We start from the raw sequence: 24982 nt of genomic DNA on the forward strand, positions 1-24982 counted from the left end.
TGGACACGACTGAGCGACTAAACTTTCAAATACAGTTAAAAAGCCAGGTTTATGGGAGAAATTCCCAAGACTTTCTCCAATTATTACATTGTTTAAACTATTAGGTATTTTATTAAAATGTAGCAGGTTTTATTCTGCAAACATTCCATAGCAGAGTGGGAGTTTACAAATACCACATGACCTCATGGGCATGCCCATTAGAAAGTACAATCTTTATTCAAAATACTACCCAATGAAAATTTAATCAGTCTTCTCTATATAAAGAATTTCTTCTTAAAACCTTATTTTTCTTATTGTTTATTAGGTAGATGATGGGAAAAGCATACGATATAAAGACCTCTACGCACTATTTGAACAGATTTTGGAAAAGACCATGAGGCTTGAGCAGCGAGATTGGAGTGAGTCTCCAGTCAGAGTTTGGGTTAACACTTTTAAAGTGTTTTTAGATGAATATATGAATGAATTCAAGACTTTGGAATACATACCCACAAAGGTAAAATATATTTTGATTTCTAAAAGAATTCAATTATGAATTCCTCTTAAGAGTCTAGGACATCTAGTATTTGAGAAAAGCACCGCAGTGAACATGTCAACTTTGCACTACTTCAGATCCAGCAAACTCCATTCTCTCTTACAAGTTGATCAGACTATATTATCTAAGCCTTCTTCAATTAATACATTTTTCACTGAATTAAAATATAATGTTGTTAAAAATGCTGTTGCTGTAAGATTATACCCTCAGCTTTGCTAGAGGTCAGTACATGAATTTCATTTTGGAAAACAGTGGTTTTCATCATTTCATTGTATCATCTCGAGACTTTTATGTAAGGACCCACAAATTTCTCCTTGAATTAGGTTTTAGAAAAGAAGTAAGAAAGTATATTAGTCTTTATTATATCACAGTTTCTGTATTTCTTTCCCATCAGGTGCCAAAAACAGAGAGAAAGAAAAGAAGGAAAAAAGAATCTGATTTAGTAAGTTGTAATCTGTTTTTTTGCCCTGTGTTGTAAAGTAATTTTTGGACTAGCAGTCTGAAGTAAATCATACAGTATTTCTCTGGGTGTATTTAAGGAATAAGTTTATCAGATGTCTAGGGGGGTAATCTTTTATGCCTTTACAAAAATTTAGAATGACAAGTATGTCTTGAATTCCTTGACTTGACTTGTTATTAATGATGGCTTCCTAAAATGGCAGAAAACTGAAATGTTTACTCATGAAAGTTACAAACAAATATGACCCTTTTGCAGAAGTAGGGACTGGGAAGGCGCTTTTTTAGGAGCTCGCTCTCTCTGTTGTAAAGAATATGAGGACTATTTAGGATTTTACAAAGATAAGTCCTTCTAACTCAAAAGACATTCCCAAAGGCATTTGAGTATATTTTATCATTGTTCATGTTCTTATCTTTTGTATCATCTCTATTACATACTTTATCATAATCTCTGTAATTAAAAGGATGTGTTAAGCCCCAGAGGAGCCCAGAATCTGCTAGTGAAGGCAGGCATTTAAAAAATTACTAGTTTCAGATGCGATAAATATTATGGTAGAAATAGTACAAAGTGCTGTTGAAATACAAAGAGAATGAAGGAATACTTTACAGAAGAAAAGATATTTTTGCAGGTTCTTAACACATGAGTAGTAGTTTAGACAAGCCGTGTCTAGCCAAAGGGAAAGAGTATGTTCAAAGACATGTGAATAAAAACCTGGCATGTTGAGCCAGTAGCTTTAACAGGTTCGAGTATTGCGTGTTTATAGGGGAGCTGGAAAAGAAGGTAGAACTCTGGTAGGTATTCTGCCTTCAGAATATATCTAATATCTGACCATTTCACATTGCCTCCACTGCTATTACGGAGAAGGCAATGGCACCCCATTCCAGAGTTCTTGCCTGGAGAATCCCAGGGACGGGGGAGCCCGGTGGGCTTCCGTCTATGGGGTCACACAGAGTCGGACATGACTGAAGCGATTTAGCAGCAGCAGCAGCAGCAGCCACTGCTATTAACAATAGTCTGATACACTGTGAAAGTGAAAGTGGTAGTCGCTCAGTCGTGTTCAACTCTTTGCAATCCTATGGACTGTAATCTGCCAGGCTCTTCTGTCCATGGAATTCTCCAGGCAAGAATACTGAAATGGGTTGCCATTCCCTTCTCCAGGGAATCTTTCCATTCCAGGGGATAGAAGCCAGGTCTCCAACGTTGCAGGCAGATTCTTTACCATCTGAGCGACAGGGAAGTCCAATACACTATGTGTTGTGTTCTGATTGGTCTGCCTTCTTATATTATTCTCCCCTCACAGTTTTCTAAATAATAGCCATAATGACCATTTAAAAACAGAAATCAGATCATGTTCCTCCTCTGCTCAGATCTCACAAGTTTAGCTTACAGTGTTACTCAGAATAAAACCCAGAGTTCTTACTGTCTATAAGACTTGACATCCTCTTGATCGTGACTTCTCTCAGCTTAATTTCCTCCCACTCCTCCCCCATTCCCTCTGCTTCAGCTGCATTTGCCGCCACTATCTTCTCTTCCTTCTTCTCTGGTTGTTTCCCTTCCTCCTCCTGTCTTTTTCGCTTTCCCCGGAAAATGTTAAGCTTTAGGACCTACAGAACCTGGATTCACCCCTCCCAGTGGCAGATTCTAATCCTAGAATAGTTATTGTTAACCTTAAACTTAATAAATCAGGATTATAAATCATTCCGTATCACTTGTAAACCAAATTCTGAGGTTCTTTAGATCGTTGCTTGTCACTTTTCCACTTTGTGTTTTAGAAGCATGATCTGATTCTGTTTTTAGCATGATCTTCTTAAGAACTGAATCCTGAAAGTAGGGTATCTAAACCCTTTAGCCTGGCTTATTCTTATTCACCGATGGAGGGTTTTCCAATTGAGAAACCTTAGACAACTTAATCCTTTTGAGACTCAATGTCCTCATGTATATAATAGGAGTATATATTATATAAAACAGGAGTAATGCCACCTACCACTGAGAATTTTTGAGATTGTATATGAAGGAAAGGGTAGGCAATGCAGAGGAATAGTAGGAAGGTGCCTGTTATTAACAGGTAGTGTTTAGGCCTTTTATGCATTTTAAGCCTTGTAAGAGTAGTCTTTCATGTCTATATGGGAGAGAACAGTACCTGAAGATAGAAATGAGTAAAAGTGTATGACATTTTTTAAAAAAGAAAATTCATTAATTCAACAGCTGTTATATTTCAGGGCCTGTGATAAGTGTAGGTAATAGAAGGAAATATTAATAAATATATAAATAAATATTTATACTTAAGAGCATTCAAATTAAAATAAACAACAGTGATTTTCTACTTTGTCCATCTATGAGCAAAACTAAAAATAAATTAATTTCCTGGAAAGATAAATAAATATATAGATATTTTCCCAATACTGCAGATAGGGGGTTTATTTGCATAACTTTCTTGGAGAAGGTACTTTAATGATGATATATTAAAAGCCTTAAAAATATTAAAAACAAAACCAAAAAAACTTTGACTCAGCAGTTCTGCATCTAGGAATTTATCCAGTGGATATATCAACTTTTTCATACTGACATGTACCGACTCTTTATTGAAGAGGAATTTGTGATAAATAAACAGAAAAGTGTGAAAGGTTCTTGAGGTTAAATTTTTAAAACCCACTGCTTTTAATTTAACATGCTGATTCAGAGTTGTATAAGACAGCTCTTATATGTTTATAGCATTGTTTTCTGATTTTCATATAAGTTGGACTTGTCTCTCTACTAGATTGTTAGCTTTTTGAAAGCAGGGATCATATAGTTTACCTTTATTTTATTTCTCAGAAGATCATAATTCTCCTCCTGGAATATGTGCCCAATGAAGACAACAAGGAATTGAAGGATTTCCTATTGCCTGACATGTTAGGGCAGTGTTGGCTTTGACATAAATAGCTGTATTTTTTCATTCAGGTAGAAGAGCACAATGGTCACATCTTTAAGGCCACCCAGTATAGCATCCCTACCTACTGTGAATACTGTTCTTCTTTGATATGGATCATGGACCGAGCCTCTGTTTGCAAATGTAAGTATGAAAGATCTTTGAGGAATGTTTTTAACCACTTGATATTTCCGTTTCCATGAGTTTAACATTAAGGAATAATTCACACTCCCTAATTCTTTAAACTCATCTCTCTTTATACTCCTTTTCATCTGCTCTTTGTAGGCAAATAAGATATTTTGATGTTCTTTGGTCACTGTATTTGCAGCTCATTGTCTGAAATGTTCTTCTCCTAGATGTTAGTATGACTTACTACTTCAGTTAATTCATGTCTCCACTAGTATATTAGAGAGCTTTTTCTTTACTCTCCTGTCTAAAACACTGCTCTGTCCACCAGTTCTCCATCCCTTTACTCAGCTTTTCTAGTCTTTATACTTGGAGCTTCCTTGGTGGCTCAGATGGTAAAGAATCCCTCTGCAATGCAGGAGACCTACTTATCACCACCCAAAATGATACTAAGTATTCATTTCCTTGTTTCTCTGTCCCACTAGAATGTGTTCTGTATAAGATCAAGAAACTGTCTCATACAGAAGTCTCTTCTGAATCACCAGGGCCTAGAACAGTTTTGGCACGTTATCAGTTCAGTTCAGTTCAGTCGCTCAGTCATGTCCGACTCTTTGTGACCCCATGAATCGCAGCACACCAGGCCTCTTTGTCCCTAACCAACTCCCGGAGTTCACTCAGACTCACGTCCATCGAGTCAGTGATGCCATCCAGCCATCTCATCCTCTGTCGTCCCCTTCTCCTCTTGCCCCCAATCCCTCCCAGCATCAGGGTCTTTTCCAATGAGTCAACTCTTTGCATGAGGTGGCCAAAGTACTGGAGTTTCAGCTTCAGCATCATTCCTTCCAAAGAAATCCCAGGGCTGATCTCCTTCAGAATGGACTGGTTGGATCTCCTTGCAGTCCAAGGGACTCTCAAGAGTCTTCTCCAACACCACAGTTTAAAAGCATCAATTCTTTGGCGCTCAGCCTTCTTCACAGTCCAACTCTCACATCCATACATGACCACAGGAAAAACCATAGCCTTGACTAGACGGACCTTTGTTGGCAAAGTAATGTCTCTGCTTTTGAATATGCTATGTAGGTTGGTCATAACTTTCCTTCCAAGGAGTAAGCGTCTTTTAATTTCATGGCTGCAGTCACCATCTGCAGTGAAGTTTTAGTAAATATTTACCGGGTAGTTGGACCTACATAGATGGATGGGTGAATTATTGAAATTCTTAGATTATACCTGGAAAGATACTTTATTTTACTATAATCCTTTCATCAGAACCTTTAAATCCTAGAATGTGAGTATTTACCGGGTAGTTGGACCTATATAGATGGATGGGTGAATTATTGAAATTCTTAGATTATACCTGGAAAGATACTTTATTTTACTATAATCCTTTCATCAGAACCTTTAAATCCTAGAATGTGAGTGGAGGTTTTTTTGAGGGTCCACTTGGTTCTGGCTTACAGAGAATCTTTAGCTTTCACTCCTGTCATTCCATATACATCTGCTCTGGTGCTTTTAATAATTCTGTGAAGCTTTGTTTACTAGTGGGCCAGAATCAAATGAAAGGGCTGGGTCCAGGATGACAGTAAGGATGAAAATCATGTTCATCATAGCAAAATCAGCACTTGGATATTGCTAGATATGTTCACTTGTTCAATGATTCAATAGTGGTTTTCCTTTAAAAAAAAACTATAGTGAGAGTAAAAAATAGGGTGTAGTTTGCCATGTACTTGAATGTTTAATGTTAGCCTGATTCCTATAGGTTTCGTATAATTTTCTCTGTGATCTGAAACTGAAAAATAGAAAGAATCTGCTTCTTCTTTTATGACTTGGGTGGGCTTGCTTTGATTTCTTAATAGAATTAACTTTTTGTGTGGTTATGCTGGTGATTTTACCACTACAATTACATGGCCTCCCCTACTTGACCTTGGCTTTGAAAATCCCTCAAATCATGCTTTTGAAGCTCAAGAAGAATATTGAGGTGTTGATTTGCAAGAGCCAGAGCCGGTCATACCAAAATAACACAGGCCAAGTATTTTCTCAGGATTCTCTTCTCAGTGAGCCCATACTGCTGCCTAGCCACCCTGTTATCTCCTGGTCCAAGAACTGATTTCTGCTCTGAACCTTTCATCTCATCTTCTCAATCACTACTGATGTTCTTTATGTTCTGGTTCCTCAGAGCTCTATTCTAGACTTTCTAGGAGAATGAATAAGGCCTTTTTTATAGCCTAATATGTTACCCGATTTGTTTTTATTTTAGTGTAGGTCTTTGATATTAATGCTTTTTTAATCCACTGGAATGATTCTTAATAGGTATTTCTTGCATTTTATCAGATCATAGAGCAAGTATAAGAGGGGAACATGGGCAATGGTTTGTGAATCAAACCAGGAAGATAGATAAATCTTTTGCTGGGATATGGTGGGGACAAGGAGGAGGGGCAGGCAGTCTTGAAAGAATAAAAAACTTTTTCCCAGACAGTGGTTAGGATTTTTAGGTATGTTTTTCAGCTTCATTTTTCTGAATTGAATGAGTTAAGACCATTTTTTATTCTATTATGATACAAAGTATATGATGCTATAGGAGTCTCAGATTTAAAAAAAGTATCTTCAAAATAAAACAGTAAACTTGTTAAGTTTTGCCACTAATATATAGACTCCTGAAAATGTTACATTTTAAACCTGTTTTTCAGTGTGCAAGTATGCTTGTCATAAGAAGTGCTGTCTGAAAACCACAGCCAAGTGTTCTAAAAAGGTAAGAAGTTATTACCTATGAGTAATAAATAACAAGTCTGTTGGAGAATGGTGCAAGAGAAGGAAAGGACAAAAAAGGTCTTTTTTGCCTTGTGGAAAGAAATCAAAGCCTCTTTGATGATCTTACAGAGTAGTGGTTTTCAAACTTTTTGGCCACAAAATACTGTAAGAAATAAGTTTTATATCATAATCCTGCTTACACATATAGAGGTATGTGTGTATGTATAACTGAATTGATTTTTCCAGAACTGTATTTACCTTTACTACATGGGAGCTGCTAACCTGATTTCACAACCAACAACTTATTAAAGCACTCTTTTTAAAGGTTTCCTGCTTTTTTTTTCTTTTTAAATTTTTTGGCCACGTTACGCAGTATGTGGGATATTAGTTCCCTGACCAGGGACTGAACCCACTCTCCTGCATTGGAAGTGTTTAGTTTTAACCCCTGGACTGCCAGGGAAGTTCTAAGGTTTCCTACTTTAAACACTCTTAAGTGTTCCTATAAACTGTCTTGAAAGTGGTAGGCTATAGTTAAAGATTTTAACATGCACAGTAAAATTCATCAGCATAGTTGGTGTGTTTACAAACTTCTACTTGGATTTGATACTGAACTTGTACTCTGATAATTTTATGCTTCAAAAAGGAACCATTTTGGAAATATTTCAGGCTTGTACTGACATGTGATCACATTTGCTTATTTGTCATGTACAATTTTAACAATACTGTGCAGATCTGAACTATAATAAAATATGTGTGCATGTTTACAGCCCATGTATATAGTTTTCATCTGTTCCAAATTAGTAGACAAATCATGGCAAAGTACAAAGATAAATTTGACTCAGGGCTTAAAATATACAATGAAGGTAAGACATCTGCTGGCTAAGATGGAGTAGCTTGTGGTAGACTAATACTTGTGCTGAGAACAACTGAAAAAAGTCTGTTGCCTAGCATTAGATAGCTGCCTAGGAAAATTGGAATTTAGGGGCCTAGAACCTACAGAGAAAAGAATTACAGATTGGTGAATCTATATGTGTGAGATGTTTTCCTCTAAGTGGGAATTTGTCAGTTTTTGTTGTAGGACAAGAAATCAAGATTCTGGGCAGAGGGCCACACTTAAGAGTCAGAAAAGCCAGAAAAGCTTTTAGAAATCTTACAGAGTTATAGAGACAAAAGTTGGAGTTTGGGATTGCCAAGACTTGAAGGACCATGATCCAAACATATAGAGAAGGGAGCCTAAAACTCGGGTTTTCCCTTTAAGGTGTTTTCTGAATTCTTAAGCTGCACAGGTCAAGAGGCTAAGAAGCTAACAGAAAAGCAGATTATTTTGCAGTCTCACAGTGTCAAAGAAAGAAAAATTAGAGTTGTATGAAAAGAAAGGGTGTACTAATAGACTAAAAGAACTCAGCACTGACTGCATGCAGGATGAAGGAGAGACTGGGGTATGCAGTGTTGGACTAGGCAAGGAGCATGGGGCAGGAGAAGGAAAGGACAAAAAGGAGATTTACATAAAAAGTTTCAGTCTCAGAGATAATAGCTGGCATTCTTCTTTTATTTAAAGTACTTCAAATAAACTTAAGGATAAGCCTTTTTTTCCCTATCACATAAAATAATAATGAAATACAATATCAGAATACACTATTGAATTAAATGAAAGAGGTCACTAATCTTGGGCCTCTGTGTGCCCCTGCCTTTAGCTGTGACATCAGTAGTCAGTTTAACTTCTCTAAAGTTTACGTAAACACCAGAGCATCCTTATGCTTCAGAAATTAGTGACAACTCTAATTCATATCAAATCAATAGGTTTTCTAGTGGTACATGGTAAATGTTTAGTATACAGAGTCTCTCCCCTTTCTCCTTTGCCCACAGCCCATCTTTACGTGAAGAGATTTTTTTAAGGAAAGGAAAGCAGTAACCTGTGGCCACTGCCTGCATTCTTCCCCATTATTTGGTGGGTTGGGGGGTGGAGAGGGGGGAGTGCAGTGAGAGGGGGGATTCCAAGTGGAAGAGGATTGAAACGAACTTCTCACTTCTTTATATTCTCAGCATTAACAAGAATTCCCTTTCCTCCCAACTCTCGTAACTATGCTTTTAAAACTTGAGGAAAAGAAAAAATTGTTACTTTTAAAGAATTGGATAAATATATTTAAAGGTGTTTGAATGTATTTGGAATCAAAAATTATCTTCCATGTAGTATGATCCAGAGCTGTCCTCTCGACAATTTGGGGTTGAACTGTCCCGTTTGACCAGTGAAGACCGAACTGTTCCTTTGGTGGTGGAAAAGCTCATAAACTACATTGAAATGCATGGACTGTACACAGAAGGTATTTACCGAAAGTCTGGTTCAACTAATAAAATCAAGGAGCTTCGACAAGGTCTAGATACAGGTAAGATAGTACCCTCTAAATCAAGACCAAATACTCTTATTTAAGCAGGTCATCTCATGCTGTTAGTTTTTATTACATGTTGATCCTTTGCTTGAAGCCAGAAGAATGCAGTCTTTTCTGTGGTGCCTTTTTAAATTTTTTTTAATCATTTGTAGCTTTCTTTTATATGGTCCACTCAGCAAACATACATTGAGTATTTGTACAAGGGATTATTAGATATTTCAGACAGATCTCACTTAATCTTTTTAGCAGTCTGGTAAGATCATATCTTTAATTTACAAAGGAGAAAACTTGGGTTCAGGAAAATTAACTAATGAGCTATTGATAAGATGCAGGGCAATGTGCTGATGTTTTTCTATTAATCTTCACAACAAATGTTTGTACTGATGTTCACAGACAGTGATTATTATCCCTGTTTACAGATGAAGGAACTGAGGCTTATCGAGGATCTTGCCCAATGACTTACCACCAATAAGTGACAAAGCTGGCATTTAACCCATAATCTAAACTGTTGCCTGTTAATCTGTTACTCTGACTCCAAGTGATGTTCTTTCTGGTGTATATTATTGCCTTCCAACACTGATGACATAGTTATTTAAATTGATAATTAGTGATTTGAATATGTATCTGTGTAGAGCTGTAGCCTCAGTTCTGGAATGTATGCAGAGCTTTGACTTTGGTTTTATGTTCAACTTCTACTCTTTACCATTATTGAAAAGGGATAGATTTTTTTTTGGCTGCACTGCACAGCTTGTGGGATCTTAATTCCCCGAGCAGGGATTGAACCTGAGCCCTTGGCAGAAAGCATGGAGTCCTAACCACTGGACTGCCAGAGAATTCCCAGGAATAGATCTTTTTGAATCACATGTAGGTGCAATACTTGTCTCTGTATAACCAAGAGTCTACCCATAGGCACCATTCATCCTATATCACCCCAGTCATCTCATGTATAACCCTAGAGGGTTTTTAAGTGAAGCATAGTAAAGATTTTCTTCACATTTCATAAGCTCAGTTATCACTGTCCTTTTATCTCTAAGAATCACTTAAAATCAGTCTGACTTGTAGAAGATGTCTTTTAGGCCTTTCTTCTATTGGCCGTCTCAAACATCACTACTAAAAGTGTGGTTCACAGGCCAAGCTGCCGCAAGAGAAGTACAGAAACTGGGAGCAAGCATTTAGAAACTTTGATAGCAGTTTAATAGTGCTTTGACATGAAAACATGTGATCTTTTACTTTACACATCTATCAGTCCACAACAGTTCAAAAAACAGACAAAAACTGTACCTTTACCATAAGAGGAACACTGTTCCGAAGCATGGAATAGGATTGCAGAAGATATTGATAAAGGTATCTTTTGGTCATGATAGTTTCTAAAGTGCATTATTATTTGACCCTCTGCATATTTTGGCTTTCTTATCTAATTCTTTATCTCTGTATAGATGCTGAGAATGTAAACCTTGATGACTATAACATACATGTCATTGCAAGTGTATTCAAACAATGGCTTCGTGATTTACCCAATCCACTCATGACCTTTGAACTCTATGAGGAATTTCTTCGAGCTATGGGTAAGCACAGGTTTCCTGGGTTCAGGAAAGGGCTACACTTGGGAAAGAAATGCTATCTTCATATTAGACTGTTTAGCCATTCTCAGTTGGTTTAAGTTCATATAGATTCAAAAGTAATACAGTAGATATAAAACTGCCACTGAATTCGCACCTATTCAAATGTTGCCTTTCTTAGAGACTCATTAAAATGTCAATGTCCTAAAAACTTTCTGAGCAAGTCACTTAGTTGCTTCTCACAAAGAGGTTGAAAGACTAAGATTATAAATAAATTGTGAATCTAAGCAAGGACTCAGTGTAACGTTGGCTATCTATTCTGTGCCATACCTAACATGCTAGTTTAATTTTTCAGTGCTATAGATATGTAGGATTTTGATGAAGGCCTATGTAGAAGTATTCATTTAGGCCCCAAGGCATAGATCCTCAAATTCCCTTCAGACTTATTTACAGCTTAGGTTGAAAGCAAAAGGAGAAGGGGGGTGGCAGAGGATGAGATGGTTGGATAGCATCACCAACTCAATGGACATGAGTTTGAATAAACTTTAGAAGATAGTGAATGACAGGGAAGCCTGGCATGGTGCAGTCCATGGGATTGCAAAGAGTTGGACACAACTTAATGACTAAAGGACAACAACAGATAACTTGTATAGCAGTTGATTAATTTTCATGGGGAATTGGTTTGCCACAAAATGAAAAACTGGGGTATCTCTTGCCCCTTACTGTAATCAAGAATTACTGGGATCTAAATTAAAACTCAGGAGCCTGCTTAGTGAGTATAGAACTCAAGCAGGGGGAGATTAGTGGTAACTAGTGAGTTTTCTTCTGCTATACAAGTATGGCTAAAACTCTTAAAAGTCAGCTGTACCCAGTGAATGTCCAGAAGGAAGGTGTAGTGTATAAGAGAAGATATTCAGTCTTAATTGCTGCTCTTCCTGTTTTCAGGCCTTCAGGAGAGGAAAGAGACAATCCGCGGTGTATACTCTGTCATTGACCAGCTCTCCCGAACTCATCTCAATACACTGGAACGCCTCATCTTTCATCTGGTCAGGTAACTTCAAGAAACAAAGATTTGCTTAACATTTTCTCTTGGATTGTGTTAAGTAAATGAAGAGTTCCTTCATATGGAAAACTGATATTTTTTTTCTTATTAATAAAGTCAATGCCTTGAACAGGTGGTTATGATTCCCTGGAGCAGAAATTCTCCATGGAGTTGGACTGCGTGGCAGGTGCTTCCCCACCCTAATGAGCCATGTAATCATTCAGTCTTATGGTGGCACTGTGTAGCCTAGCTAGATGTCTTAACTCTTGAACTAGAGAAGATGTGTGTTTATTGACATAGCCTAATTCATAGGAGGTAGTGGGGTCATATGGAGCTCAGGAATCGACTGACTAAAGAGACTTCAGGGGCAGTCTGTGTTCTCCTGAGAGTTGATGTTGGGGAAGAAAGCCATCTTTCTCTTTGGGTAAATATCTTTTATCACTGTCTGAAAATGCTTTAAGGTCTCTGCATTCTTTAGACATGTTCATCTATGAATGGTGACCTGGGACAGTGAGTCATAAATTTCCCTTGGTCAGCTATCTGCTGACCTCAGTTGCGTCAGGGAAGGAACAGAGTGAAAGAGTGCTTCCCAGAGGCAAGGAAACCGCTTTGGGGAAATTCTACAGTGTCTCAACTGGTAGGGATATCCTTCCAGTACTATGCAGCTGATGTCATTTGCCTTTCTCTCATCTCTTCTATCTCCCTGCAGTTTTCCTTTTTTATCCCAGGTTCACTTGGGTTTTTTGTTCCTTAGGATTGCTCTACAGGAGGACACTAATCGAATGTCTGCTAATGCTTTGGCCATTGTGTTTGCACCCTGCATTCTCCGCTGCCCTGACACCATCGACCCACTGCAAAGTGTGCAGGACATCAGTAAGACTACCACGTAAGGCCAGTCACTATCACCTCTGCAATACCCCACGGGCTTCTGCGTCAGTGTAGTCACTTTATCCAGCTATCAGAGTGAATGATTTATCCTTTTTTTACTTTGGCTGTGCCATTCAACTTGCAAGAATCTTAGTTGCCTGACCAGGAATTGAACATGGCCACACTGCAGTGGAAGTGCAGAGTCCTAACTACTGTACCACCAGGGAATTCCCCTAGTGAATGATTTCTTAGGTTCATATGTTTTTAATAAGATTGCTAGGCACCACTGGTCTTTTTTATGCTGAATATGAAAAATTCCTTTAGATTCTATGTATGAAGCATCTTTTGTTTTGAAAGGTCTTATTTTTTAAATTTGGCTTTTCTTTACATTTGTTTATAGTTTCCAGATGTATTTTAAAATCTCATTTTACCAAATTACATATACTTTGTATTTTCCTATAATCCAGTCTAACTGTAGTCTTGTGGCTCTGTATCTCTTTGGTCTTAATACTTCAATATTCCTGTATTTCACCTTGGCCTTTTTTCACGGATCTCTGATTTCCTTCTAGAGTGCTGATTTTTAACCTTTCCTGCAAAAGGAGCTTTCCCCCAGAAAGGCCTGGTATTTGTGTCCCATTCCCAGAGAGTCTGATTTACTTGGTCTGGGGTATGACCTAGGCATCGGGACTTACACCTGTTCCTCAGGTGGATACTAAAGTGTGAACCACCATTATAAACCCTGTCTCTGAGCTCATAAAATAAGGGATGTTGATTTTTCTCTTATCCTCCAATTCTACCACACTTAGCTGAAAAGTAGTCTGTGACTGATATAATGTATTTGATTTACTTCAGCTCTTAACAGTTTTCTCTCTTTCCTTTTGTTTCAGCTGTGTGGAGCTGATTGTTGTGGAACAAATGAATAAATATAAGGCTCGTCTCAAAGACATTAGTAGCCTGGAATTTGCTGAAAATAAAGCAAAGACCAGGCTATCACTGATTCGTAGATCAATGGTAAGATGCAGGACATAGAATCACAGGGGAAAGTGGGCGACTTCCTTGGAGTTTCAGTGCACATTATGATGTGTGGAGAGAGATTATTCTCCAAATCTTTTTCACACAGAGCAAGTGAAAAAAAAATCACCTGTCTCAGGGTATAATGTTATGCCTCATGTTTGATCTTTTAACTATTTTTAGTTTTATATACAATAAAATGTATATTCAATTAAATGTGAAGAATTTTATAAATCAAGTATTTGGATAAAATGTTGGTGGTTTAATAAGTTGCCCTGTTTTCTTTTCCTGTTCTTTCTATGAAAACTTGACCCACCCTAACTTTTGGTTCTACTTCCTTCTACCATCTGTTCCCATCCTTAACCATGTCACTTTTGCTTATCCTGCCAGTACTTCGGGGTGCAGACAACTTAATCACTTACAAGACTGTGGTTCATATGTTACAGATTTCCATTATGGATCTGCTATTATCAAATAAAGATTTGCTAGATTTTGAAGAAAAGCCGTACAAAAATGATAATTAATTTCTTCCATTTGGCCACTTTTCTGTTTAATATCTTCCTTTGTAACCAGTGACCTATATGTAAATAACTCCATTTCACACTGATCCATAATCAATAGGGTCTAGGTAACTGGAAACTTACTACTGCATTTAAGTTTAATTATTGCCCATTTAATACCCTTTCCCTGAATTGTAAAACAAAACTGTATTAGTGAACACCCATTCAGATCCCCAGTAAATCTCTAAAGAGAAGCAAGCTTCCCCACCATCAAGCCCATGCTTTTGCAGGGGCCCAGCAATACTTCCGCTATACTTCATAGTTTATCCTTAGATTAGCATTAAAGTAACTCTGTTTCTTCCTTTACTGTTAAACTGCCTGGCACAGGACAAGTGCCCAACAAATGTCTGTTGATTAAGTTAGTGAAGGGTGTTCTCTAAAAACAAACATAAACACAATTTTTCCAGCCAGTAAAGGTATTCAATAAAGCTCATCACAAAACACATTCTAAATTTTCTCCCCAGCAGATGAAAACAGAAACCCCATTTAAAAGTGAAACCCTTTTTGTAGTATGAATTTTTAAGAACTCAGTTCTGAGAGATCCAAGTTAGCAGTACCCATCCAGGGAAGAAAGGAAGAGACTTTTTACTATAAATCTACTTTTCACAGCAGGTAGACAAGCCGTGCTTTTTTGCTGATGCTGCAGAAGACGGATATATTCATTCCATTGAGAGATTAAACCTCTTTAATGGGGCGATGACATGTACATTCTAACCGTCTGCTTTCCTTTTCATGTCCTTCCTAATCCAGAAACCTGTACTAATTGCAGTTAGATTTATGAGCATTACCCGCAATTCAGTCTCGGTATGTATTAATATTGTAATGTGTCACAGCCACTTTACATTATCGTCTCTCATGCATCCAGCAGTTCTGCTCTGTCTGTCATCCATGCCTGTCCACCCTCCATGTGCAGCCCCAGTTCAGGTCCCACTTCCTGTTCAGCCTTCACGTGCTTTTCTCTTACTCTCTTTAGAATCTTTATTTTCTTTCCTCTGTATCATGCTTTTGAACTATGTCCATTTATAATATTCTGGTTTTTCCTCTTTGTCAGATAAGCCTCTTTGTAGATTTCTTTGGTGTGATTATTGAAAGGTGAACATTGAAAGCAATGAGGTGTCAAATTTCTGCTCTATGAGCTGTGTTCTCATCAGTCTCCTCCCTTACTACTTGAAAAACCTTTTACTGTTATTATCATCCTCGATCATTAGAAATGCTTATTTACCCATTCTTATCTGTGACTTTGTTGTCTTCCTAGAGGTAGAAGTATGACTTCTTATCTACTTAGTATTTTTTAGACAGAGCTGCAAGTAGTAGTGAGCCTGTCGATCGACTGGTTCTAGACTTAAATAATAATAGTAGAGTAGAGCTCATGCCAAAATTTCACACATGCAACAAAAGAATGAAGAGATGGAACACCAGTATATATGGAAACTAATTTCAGAGACTGTCCATCTTTGTGTAACCAGTTTGTTGAAGATCTCGATTTGCTGGGATATAAATACAAATCAGTTTTGCTTTTTATCTAGTAATTGCCTTCCAACTCTGCTGTATTAAAATCCCCTTTCCTACTGGATGTATCAAGTACCTTAACACGTCTTGTCATTTTTTCCATAATTTTTAAATGTTCTAGTCTCAATCTATTTTTTAAGACTAGTGAAGTCACTCAGTCATGTCTGATTCTTGGCGACCCCATGGACTGTAGCCTACCAGGCTCCTCCGTCCATGGGATTTTCCAGGCAAGAGTACAGGAGTGGGTTGCCCCCCATTTAAGCCTAAGTTCTCTTCATATTATAGCATCAGTCACAGGCTTGATCCAGTACTCTTATCACTTTTTCCCAGATTAGAATAGACCTTAATCTGGGGCTGAAAACTTTAGGTCACACACTTCTGCCTTCCCTCTTTCCTGTGCTGTTTTTATCCTCTGGTGTTGAAACTGGGAGGAGTGATAGGGGAAGCAGAATTCTACATGATGTGCCAAGTATTGAGTCTTCTTGGTTATTCAGCACTACTATTCAGGTTCATTGTAGACAGGCTAAATGAAGATGTGCTGACTGTGCTGACAGTGAGCTGAAGTCTGTCCTGTTTCCATAGGCATTGGCAATCCCTTGCAAGATTTGGTTACATCTTCTGATTGATGGCATTCATACCATGTGTCTCTGATATGTGTGTCTTTTTTTTTTTTTTTTTTGCCTCAAGACCTTACCCAATCAGATCTACCTCCCATGGCCAGTTCTAGGGCCTGCAGGCACACTGGGGAAAAGGTTGTATTTTTCATACCTCTTGGTTCCTAAGAACTTAAGGTGGGTGATAGTCTTGCCTACCTTCCTATGTGACACTTTCCACACAGTCTCTCCCCACTTCTCTTTTCCCATAAGCATATTATAGAGTTGTAAATCAGTAAGTCTTTTGCCTATACAGACACCCAAACAGGGAATGAAATACCAGTCTGCCTTTCTTTCAGATGACTTCAAACTTGGATTCTTACCTTTTCAATTCGTTATGACACTGCTTTTTTGCTATAAGAGGAGAGACAATATCCTCCTTTCATAAACATTATGTTCCTCTCAAAGTCCAATAACCCCTCTTTTTTTTAAAAGCCTCTTTAGATATATATTGAAGGAAAGGTGCTAGAATATTGATGACAGTGTTGGTTTAAAGAAAATGGAACTCTCAGTAAGCCCTAAGAGGAGAAGCCAGTTATTGTTGGCTCCTTGAAACTATAAGAGGGGGTATTTAATTATCCTCAGCTTTTGACCTTAGGTACAATTTGGGAACATGAGGAAAACTCCCACTTGCATATGCATCCTATTGCATATGCATCCTATTGCATATGCATCTAGCTGTAGAACAGGTGTTGGGTCCAGACTTAAGATCAAGACTATGTCTCGTACGTATTTGGTATTCATTAAGCAACTAAGGGATTGAATCTGAGAACTGAATCTAGGAGAAAGAGTGATTTTTAGAATATTCACTACAAATAAACTAATCAAAGTCAGTAGTATTCATGTCTTCATAGGTGGAAAAGTTGCTATTCTGTAATTAAATACAGTAGTGACTTTTCTTAAGTGGAATGAAGTGAATTTGTATGTTATTGCTAATGTGAAAAGTCATTTGGGTTGGGTGTTAAAAGAGGAGAAATAATTTAACAAATGGAGAGAAGAAAGGGGAATGACAATTCCAGAGGCAGAGAAGCACGAAACAGATATGACTACCTTGTATAGCTAGAGCTGGGCAGGTTGTGTGGATGTGGAGAAGAATTTGGAAAGTTAGACTGAAACCAGACTTGTAGCATTAAAATTTTTGAATTCTCTGATTTTGAAGCTCTGGGAGCTATGGAAAGGTTTTGAAGTAGGAGAACGTTACCATCAATTCTTTTTGAAAAACAACTGGTAGCATTTTAAAGAAGAAAGGATTAGAGATGGGCAAAACTAGCAGCCTTTATCAGTTAGGAGACTCTTGACTTATAGATAATCATATGTGCCTTCACTAAAATAGGTTGAATCCTGATCATTCCATTTTGAAATGTTTTCTACTACCATGTACTTTCCATGTAATTAGATTTGTGTAGTATAAGCTAGGCTGTTCCCATACTAGGATTTCAGAATATGATGTACTCACAGTGTATCCAGTTATGTCTCTTATATAACAAATTAGGTGTTTTTGTAACTTATTTATATTATAAGTCTAAACATAAGTATTGATTTAATATTATTTAAGCTAATTAATATGAAGAATAGAATTTGAAATAACGTTTACTAATCTGTCAAACCACCTCACAAATTATCCTGTTGAAAGATGCTACAGAAGTTTTCACAGCCAAACAAAGTTTGGGATATAATATGTATCACTTCTAAAACTTTTAACTGTAGAGTACTTTCTTCATAATGGGTCTAGTTTAATAAGAGTTCTAAAAAAGGCATTTTAAAAACAACATTCTAGTTTTTAAAAATAGTATCAGTTGCTATTTTATGTACTTATTTTGGAATTTTGAAATTGCTCTTAAATCTTCAGGGTTTCTTGCTGCACTCATAGCAGTTGGCAGTGCGTGTGAATCTTGCATCATCTAGGCTTTCTGAAGAGCTTGCCTGCATGTCTCTGTTAGAAATGGGCATACCTGCAATTCTGTATATCAGTGTGGGTCTACAGGGATAAACTTGGCAATTGACTACACCAAGAGAAGCAAGAAATGCCCTTCCAAAAGTGAAGTGTTAATAATTGAAAAGTTAAGAATCAGTTGAAATGTGGCAGCTTTGAAGAGCTCCAAAGGAAAAAGATATTCAGGTGTGGACTTGACTCTGGCAAGTGTTCCTATCATTTCCTTATGTTAGTGCACAGTGTCTGAGTCTACTCTTCACATTCAGGTGACCTGACGTACAAAGAATTAGATCCCCAGAATGAAGATTTTCTGAGAATATAGAACTGTTCTTACTGTTTCTGGTACTGACCAGAAGGTAGTTTTGTAGTGTTAATCTTTTTTTTTTTTAAGATATAGTTGCTATATAACATTGTATTAGTTGTAGATGTAGCACATAATGATTTGATGTATGTATTAATATATATTGTGAAGTGATTATCACAATAAGTTTAGCTAAGCTTTGTCACTACATATAGTTAACAATTCTTTTCTTGTGATAAGACCGTTTAGGATCATGGTTAGATAAAACCACAACTGAAAGACCCTGGCTCTTTCTATTCCTCCAGAACCCTCTTTCAGAGATCACGATGGTATAGGCAAGAGGCAGGACTTGAAGATCCGCATACAGGAAGCGTGTAGCACCCATGCTGAGGAAAATTCGGCCTAGGACCTCTTCGGCATAGTAGGCAAGAGGAGAACAGTGTTTGTGCTTTTTTGTGTGTATTGTGAAAGCAGCATCTCTTTTGAAGCCTTGAAATTGTCTTATTCTCTCAGATGTGGACAAACAGGAAAAAAGATTATGTAGGGAATTCTTTTAGGAATAGGAGTGGAAGAACCACAGTAATATCTGGCAAGGGTGTTTTTCAAGAAACTTGAAAATTAGGTTTGTGGAATAAAAGGCAGAAGTTATGGAGTAAGGAAATATAAGAATTGCATGATCTTGGCATGGTAGGATTATATGTGAGAGAAGAGAAGATGAAGATTTACAAACAGTAGAGTGAGTGATCCAGGGGTGTTGAGTGTTTAGAGAATAGAAAGTAAGGAATATTAGACAAGAAAGGGTGATGGTGGCTCCCTGTGCATTTTATTTGCTGCAAGAGCTACCATTTGCATTCTAAAAATTGATTGTTAAATAGTCTCATTTCATTCTTGTATCTCCTTTTTTTAAAAATTCATATTTAAAGCTTAAAACTAGCTCTTTTGTATAATTCAGTTCAGTTGCTCTGTCGTGTCCAGCTCTTCACGATCCCATGGACTGCAGCATGCCAGGCTTCCCTGTCCATCCCAACTCCCAGAGCTTGCTCAAACTCATGTCCATTGAGTTGGTGATGCCATCCAACCATCTCATTCTCTATCGTCCCCTTCTTCTCCCACCTTCAATCTTTCCCAGCATCAGGGTCTCTTCCAATGAGTCGGTTCTTCGCATCAGGTGGCCAAAATATTGGAGTTTCAGCTTCAGCATCAGTCCTTCCGATGAATATTCAGGACTGATTTCCTTTAGGATTTGCTGGTTTGATTTCCTTTCAGTCCAAGGGACTCTCAAAAGTCTTCTCCAACACCACAGTTCAAAAGCATCAATTCTTTGGCCCTCAGCTTTCTCTATAGTCCAACTTTCACATCCATACATGACTGCTGGAAAAACCACAGCTTTGACTAGGACAGACCTTTGTCAGCAAAGTAATGTCTCTGCTTTTTAATACGTTGTCTAGGTGGGTCATTGCTTTTCTTCCAAGGAGAAAGCACCTTTTAATTTTATGGCTGCAGTCACCATCTGCAGCAATTTTGGAGCCCAGGAAAATAAAGTCTCTCACTGTTTCCATTGTTTCCCCATGTATTTGCCATGAGGTGATGGGACTGGATGCCATGATCTTCGTTTTTTTAATGTTGAGTTTTAAGCCAACTTTTTCACTCACCTCTTTGACTTTCATCAAAAGGCTCTTTAGTTCCTCTTCACTTTCTGCCATAAGGGTAGTGTCATCTGCATATCTGAGATTATTGATATTTCACCCAGCAGTCTTGATTCCAGCTTATGCTTCATCCAGCCCGGCATTCCACATGATAAGTTAAATAAGCATGGTGTCAATTTACAGCCTTGATACACTCCTTTCCCAATTTGGAACCAGTCAGTTGTTCCATGTCCTATTCTAACTGTTGTTTCTTGACCTGCATACAGATTTCTCAGGAGGCAGGTGAGGTGGTCTGGTATTCCCATCTCTTTAAGAAATTTTCCACATTTTGTTGTGATCCACAGTCAAAGGCTTTCACGTAGTCAATAAAGCAGAAGTAAATGTTTTTCTGGAACTCTCTTGCTTTTTCTATGATCCAACGGGTGTTGGCAATTTGATCTCTGGTTCCTCTGCCTTTTCCAAATCCAGCTTGAACATCTGGAAGTTCACAGTTCACATACTGTTGAAGCCTGGCTTGGAGAATTTTGAGCATTACATAATATAATAAAAGTATTATACTTTTGTATAATAGTTAATGCTTTTAAAGAAACAGTTTTCTAATTTCTCACCAAACTTGAAAAATAAACTACTTTGTATTTAGCATTTTTAAGTCACTAAAATTGTTTTTTCTCTTATATGATATCTTAAAATTAGGCATTTGATAAACCTAAGATCTTATGTTTCTACATAGAAGACACTTTGACATACATGTTTCATATAGTTTGCGGAAAAATTTGAACAGTAGGGTAAAGTGCAAAAAGCAAGAAGAAAATCACAATTTTATGTTAATATTTTAGAATACTTGTATCTCCCTTGGACTTTTTCCTTATGTATATTTAGTGAAGTTATGACAATCCTAAGGTATTCACAGTTTAATATTTCGTTTATTATTTTAGGAAGATATTTATAGAGCTAAAACATGATTCACTTCAGTATTGTAAATCCATTTAATATTTTTAAACTTTACTAAGTAAAAATGAGATTACCTTCACTGTGTTTCTTCAGAGATACTTCTCTTTTTAGACAACACTTTAGACACTTACTTCTTATCCTTTTCTGCAAGATGAGATCTGTCCCCCTACTCTTTGATTCAATTTCATTTATTCTCATTCTTTTTTTTTTTTTTTTTTTAACTAAAGTATAACACAGTTCACCTAAGTTTTAGGCACTTGTGCTAGGTGCTGGTGGTATAGAGAAATTAGCATTCTAGTAAACAAAGATACAAATAATTGCAGTTCAGTTTGCTAAATCTCACCTTGTCTGTTCAAAAAGCTGTAGGAAAGCAGAGAGCTGGATAACTTAATGCCTGAGAAAACTGAACAAACTTCAATGGCTGGAATATAAGATTTCTTGGTAAGAATGAAGGAAGGGGAGCATGATAAGATGTAATGAATTAGCAAGTAAGTTTTTGGGTTCTTAAACTCCAGGACTAGTAATTTGGATCTGTTCCTTTTAGGTCAGGAGAGGCCATCAGGTTTCTAAGAGTTTCCTCTTTTAAAAACACCAGACATAAAGTTTCAAAGAGGAATTTTACCAACCCTTTAAAAATATAATACAGTTTAAGGTATTCCAGTGCTGACAGGAAGGGTATAACATTATGAAAAGAGTGTAACATTGGAACTTATTAACATCTCCCCCAAAGAAAAAGAAAAAACTAATACAAATTTTATGTACAAGTATTAAAAGCAGAACAGTATAGAGTGGGCTCTTGAGTAAACTTTTGTGTTTAAATCTCAGCAGCATTTTACTAGCTATTGTAACATGGTCAAGTCATTTAATCTCCAAGCCTCAGTTTTATCATATATAAACTGGGGTTAATAGTACCAAACTCAAAGATTAAATGAGTTTGTATTTGTAAGCCATAGAACAGCACTTGATACATATATATATGTATACTTCTACATATATGTCTTTATATACGCACATATATGCATATGTACAAATACATATTGATATGTATGTATAGCAGTAAAACATTTGATATATAATTTCAGAACTGCTATATCTGTGAATATTAATCCAAAAATCCCAAGTTAAAATACTATCAAGCGTAACTCAGTGGCCCATAAACCTAAACTTTGACTAAGTGTGATTTAACCGAGGAATGCAAGAATGACTTTAATAGCATAATTCACCATGTTACTCAGCAGGGAAGGGCACAGGAGATACAGGAGATGCAGGTTCAATCCCTGGGTTGGCAAGATCCCCTAGAGGAGAAATGGCAACCTACACCAGTATTCTTGCCTGGGAAATCCCATGGACAGAGGAACCTGGTGGGCTGCTTTGGGGTCACGGGGTCACAAAGAGTTAGACAAGACTGAGCGACTAAACACAACACACACACACAATTGATCTGTAGGGAAAAAAATCAAGTTATATTATCCTTATAGATATTTAAGAAGCATTTGATATAATTATATAGATATTATTTTTCAAATCTTATTAAAATATGGTGATATAGCTGTAGTTTCATAGCATGATAAAATATATCTGTTCCCCTCCCCACCCCCCAACAAGTATCTTGCTTACTGGAGAAACATTGGAAGCTTTCTAATTAAAATTAGGAAAAGCCAGTTACCCTCATTGTCTGTTATCCTCACTATTATTTGACCTTGTTTTGGAGGAACTAGCTAGTGCAATTAGATAATAAAAGGAATCAAAGATATAAATGTAGAAGAAAAGGTAAAATTATCACCATTTTCATTATTATTATATACATGCAGAACTCAAAAAAATCAGCTCAAAAGCAGTTACAAATGATAGAGTATCTGGGTGCAATGAATGATTTCGTAGTACCAGTTGGATGATATAAGGGAAGAAGAATACTCACACATACATTGTATTAGCATGCACATACATTCAAAACAGCAACATAAAATACCAAGGAATATCTTGAACAAAGAAATCTAGAATAAGAAATGTTGAAGATTTATATAGAGAAAGTCTTAGGCCCCAAGAATTACAAAAGATTTAAACAAATAAATGATTTGAAAATGAAGACTGAATTTATAAAGGTTGTCAGTTCTTCCCAAATTCATCTATTCATTTATTGTTGTAACACCCAACATGATGGAGAGAGGATCTGTTGCTGCTGCTGCTGCTGCTGCTAAGTCGTTTCAGTCGTGTCCGACTCTGTGCGACCCCAGAGATGGCAGCCCACCCGGCTCCCCCGTCCCTGGGATTCTCCAGGCAAGAACACTGGAGTGGGTTGCCATTTCCTTCTCCAGTGCATGAAAGTGAAAAGTGAAAGTGAAGTCGCTCAGTCGTGTCCGACCCTCAGCGACCCCATGGACTGCAGCCCACCAGGCTCCTCCATCCATGGGATTTTCCAGGCAAGAGTACTGGAGTGGGGTGCCATCGCCTTCTCCAATCTACTTTATAAATAGTAGTGTATATATGTATCAATTCCAATCTCCCAGTTCATCCCACCCACCCTTCTCCCTGGTATCTATAAGTTTGTTCTCTATGTCTGTTTCTGTGTTTGCTTTGCAAATAAGTTGGTGTGTACTATTTTCCTAAATTCTACTTACAAATGACACTGTATGATGTTTTTCTCTTTCTGCCTTACTTTACTCTGTATAACTATCTCTCAGTCTATCCATGTCTCTGCAAATGGCACAATTCCATTCTTTTTTATGGCTTAATAATACTCCATTGTATATAAGTTTCACATCTTGTATATCCATTTCTCTGTTGATGGACATTTAGGTTGCTTGCCTGTCCTGACTATTATAAATAATGCTGCAGTGTACATAGTGATTTGATATTTTTATACATTACAAAATGACCACCATTATTAGTCTAACCTGTCGCTGTACAGAGTTTTTAATATTACAGTATAATTGACTATAGTCCCCATTACATCCTTGTGACTTATTTATTTTATGTTTGTACCGCTTAATCTCCCTCACCTGTTTAACTCATCCCTCTCCTCTTTGGCAACCACCAGTTTGTTCTCTGTATCTATTAATCTGTTTGTTTCATTGTGACTGTTTTTATATTTCACATATAAGTGAAGTCATGCATTACTTGTCTTTTTCTGTTTGACTTATTTCAGTTAGTATAGCCTAGGGCCATCCATGTTGTTGCTAATGACAAGATTTCATTCTTTTCTATGACTGAGTAATATTCCTGTGTGTGTGTGTGTGTGTACGTGTATGTGTACCACATCTTCATTCTTCTGTCAGTAGGTACTTAAGTTGCTTTTATATGTGGACTATTGTAAATAATGCTGCAGTGAACATAGGGGTGTATAGATCTTTTTGAATTAGTGTTTTTGTTTTCCTATGATAAATACCTAGGAGTGGAATTGTAAGATAATATGGTAGTATTTTTAATTTTTTGAGGCACCTTCATAGTATTTTCCTAGCAGCTGTACCAATTTACCTTCCTACCAATAGTGCACAAGGGTTTTCTCCATATCCTCACCAACACTTACATGCTATCTTTTGGATAATAACCATTCTGACAGGTGTGAGGTGATAGCTCATTGTAGTTTTGATTTGCATTTCTCTGATGATAGTGATGTCCAGCATCTTTTCATGAGTCTTTGGGCCATTTATATGTTGTCTTTGGAAAAAACGTCTATGCGGGTGCTCTGCTCATTTTTTAATTAGGTTGTTTTTTGTTTGAAGTTGAGTTGTATGGGTTCTTTGAGTATTTTGGATATTAACTCCTTGTTAGATATATCATTTGCAAATATCTTCT

General features: G+C 37.2%; 1 protein-coding gene across 39 annotated transcripts in view; it reads left to right on the plus strand.

Moving 5' to 3' along the window:
• Positions 1-24982, plus strand: part of MYO9A (myosin IXA) — a 257518-nt gene that overhangs the window by 207271 nt on the left and 25265 nt on the right. For 30 of the 39 annotated variants that reach the window (XM_086322710.1, XM_086322713.1, XM_086322730.1 and 27 more), the window contains 10 exons: positions 305-493; positions 927-974; positions 3930-4041; positions 6708-6769; positions 8960-9152; positions 10592-10720; positions 11660-11765; positions 12511-12642; positions 13511-13634; positions 14945-14998. In XM_086322710.1, the coding sequence (XP_086178836.1) occupies positions 305-493; positions 927-974; positions 3930-4041; positions 6708-6769; positions 8960-9152; positions 10592-10720; positions 11660-11765; positions 12511-12642; positions 13511-13634; positions 14945-14998 (1149 nt within the window). The remainder of the gene's footprint in view (positions 1-304; positions 494-926; positions 975-3929; positions 4042-6707; positions 6770-8959; positions 9153-10591; positions 10721-11659; positions 11766-12510; positions 12643-13510; positions 13635-14944; positions 14999-24982) is intronic. The other 9 variants (XM_086322714.1, XM_086322716.1, XM_086322739.1 and 6 more) reach the window with 1 other exon arrangement.

This window comes from Bos grunniens, chromosome 10 (assembly GCF_055505025.1).
Source record: "Bos grunniens cultivar Pamir isolate PY7600 chromosome 10, Bosgru_T2T1.0, whole genome shotgun sequence".
Classification (NCBI taxonomy): domain Eukaryota; kingdom Metazoa; phylum Chordata; class Mammalia; order Artiodactyla; family Bovidae; genus Bos; species Bos grunniens.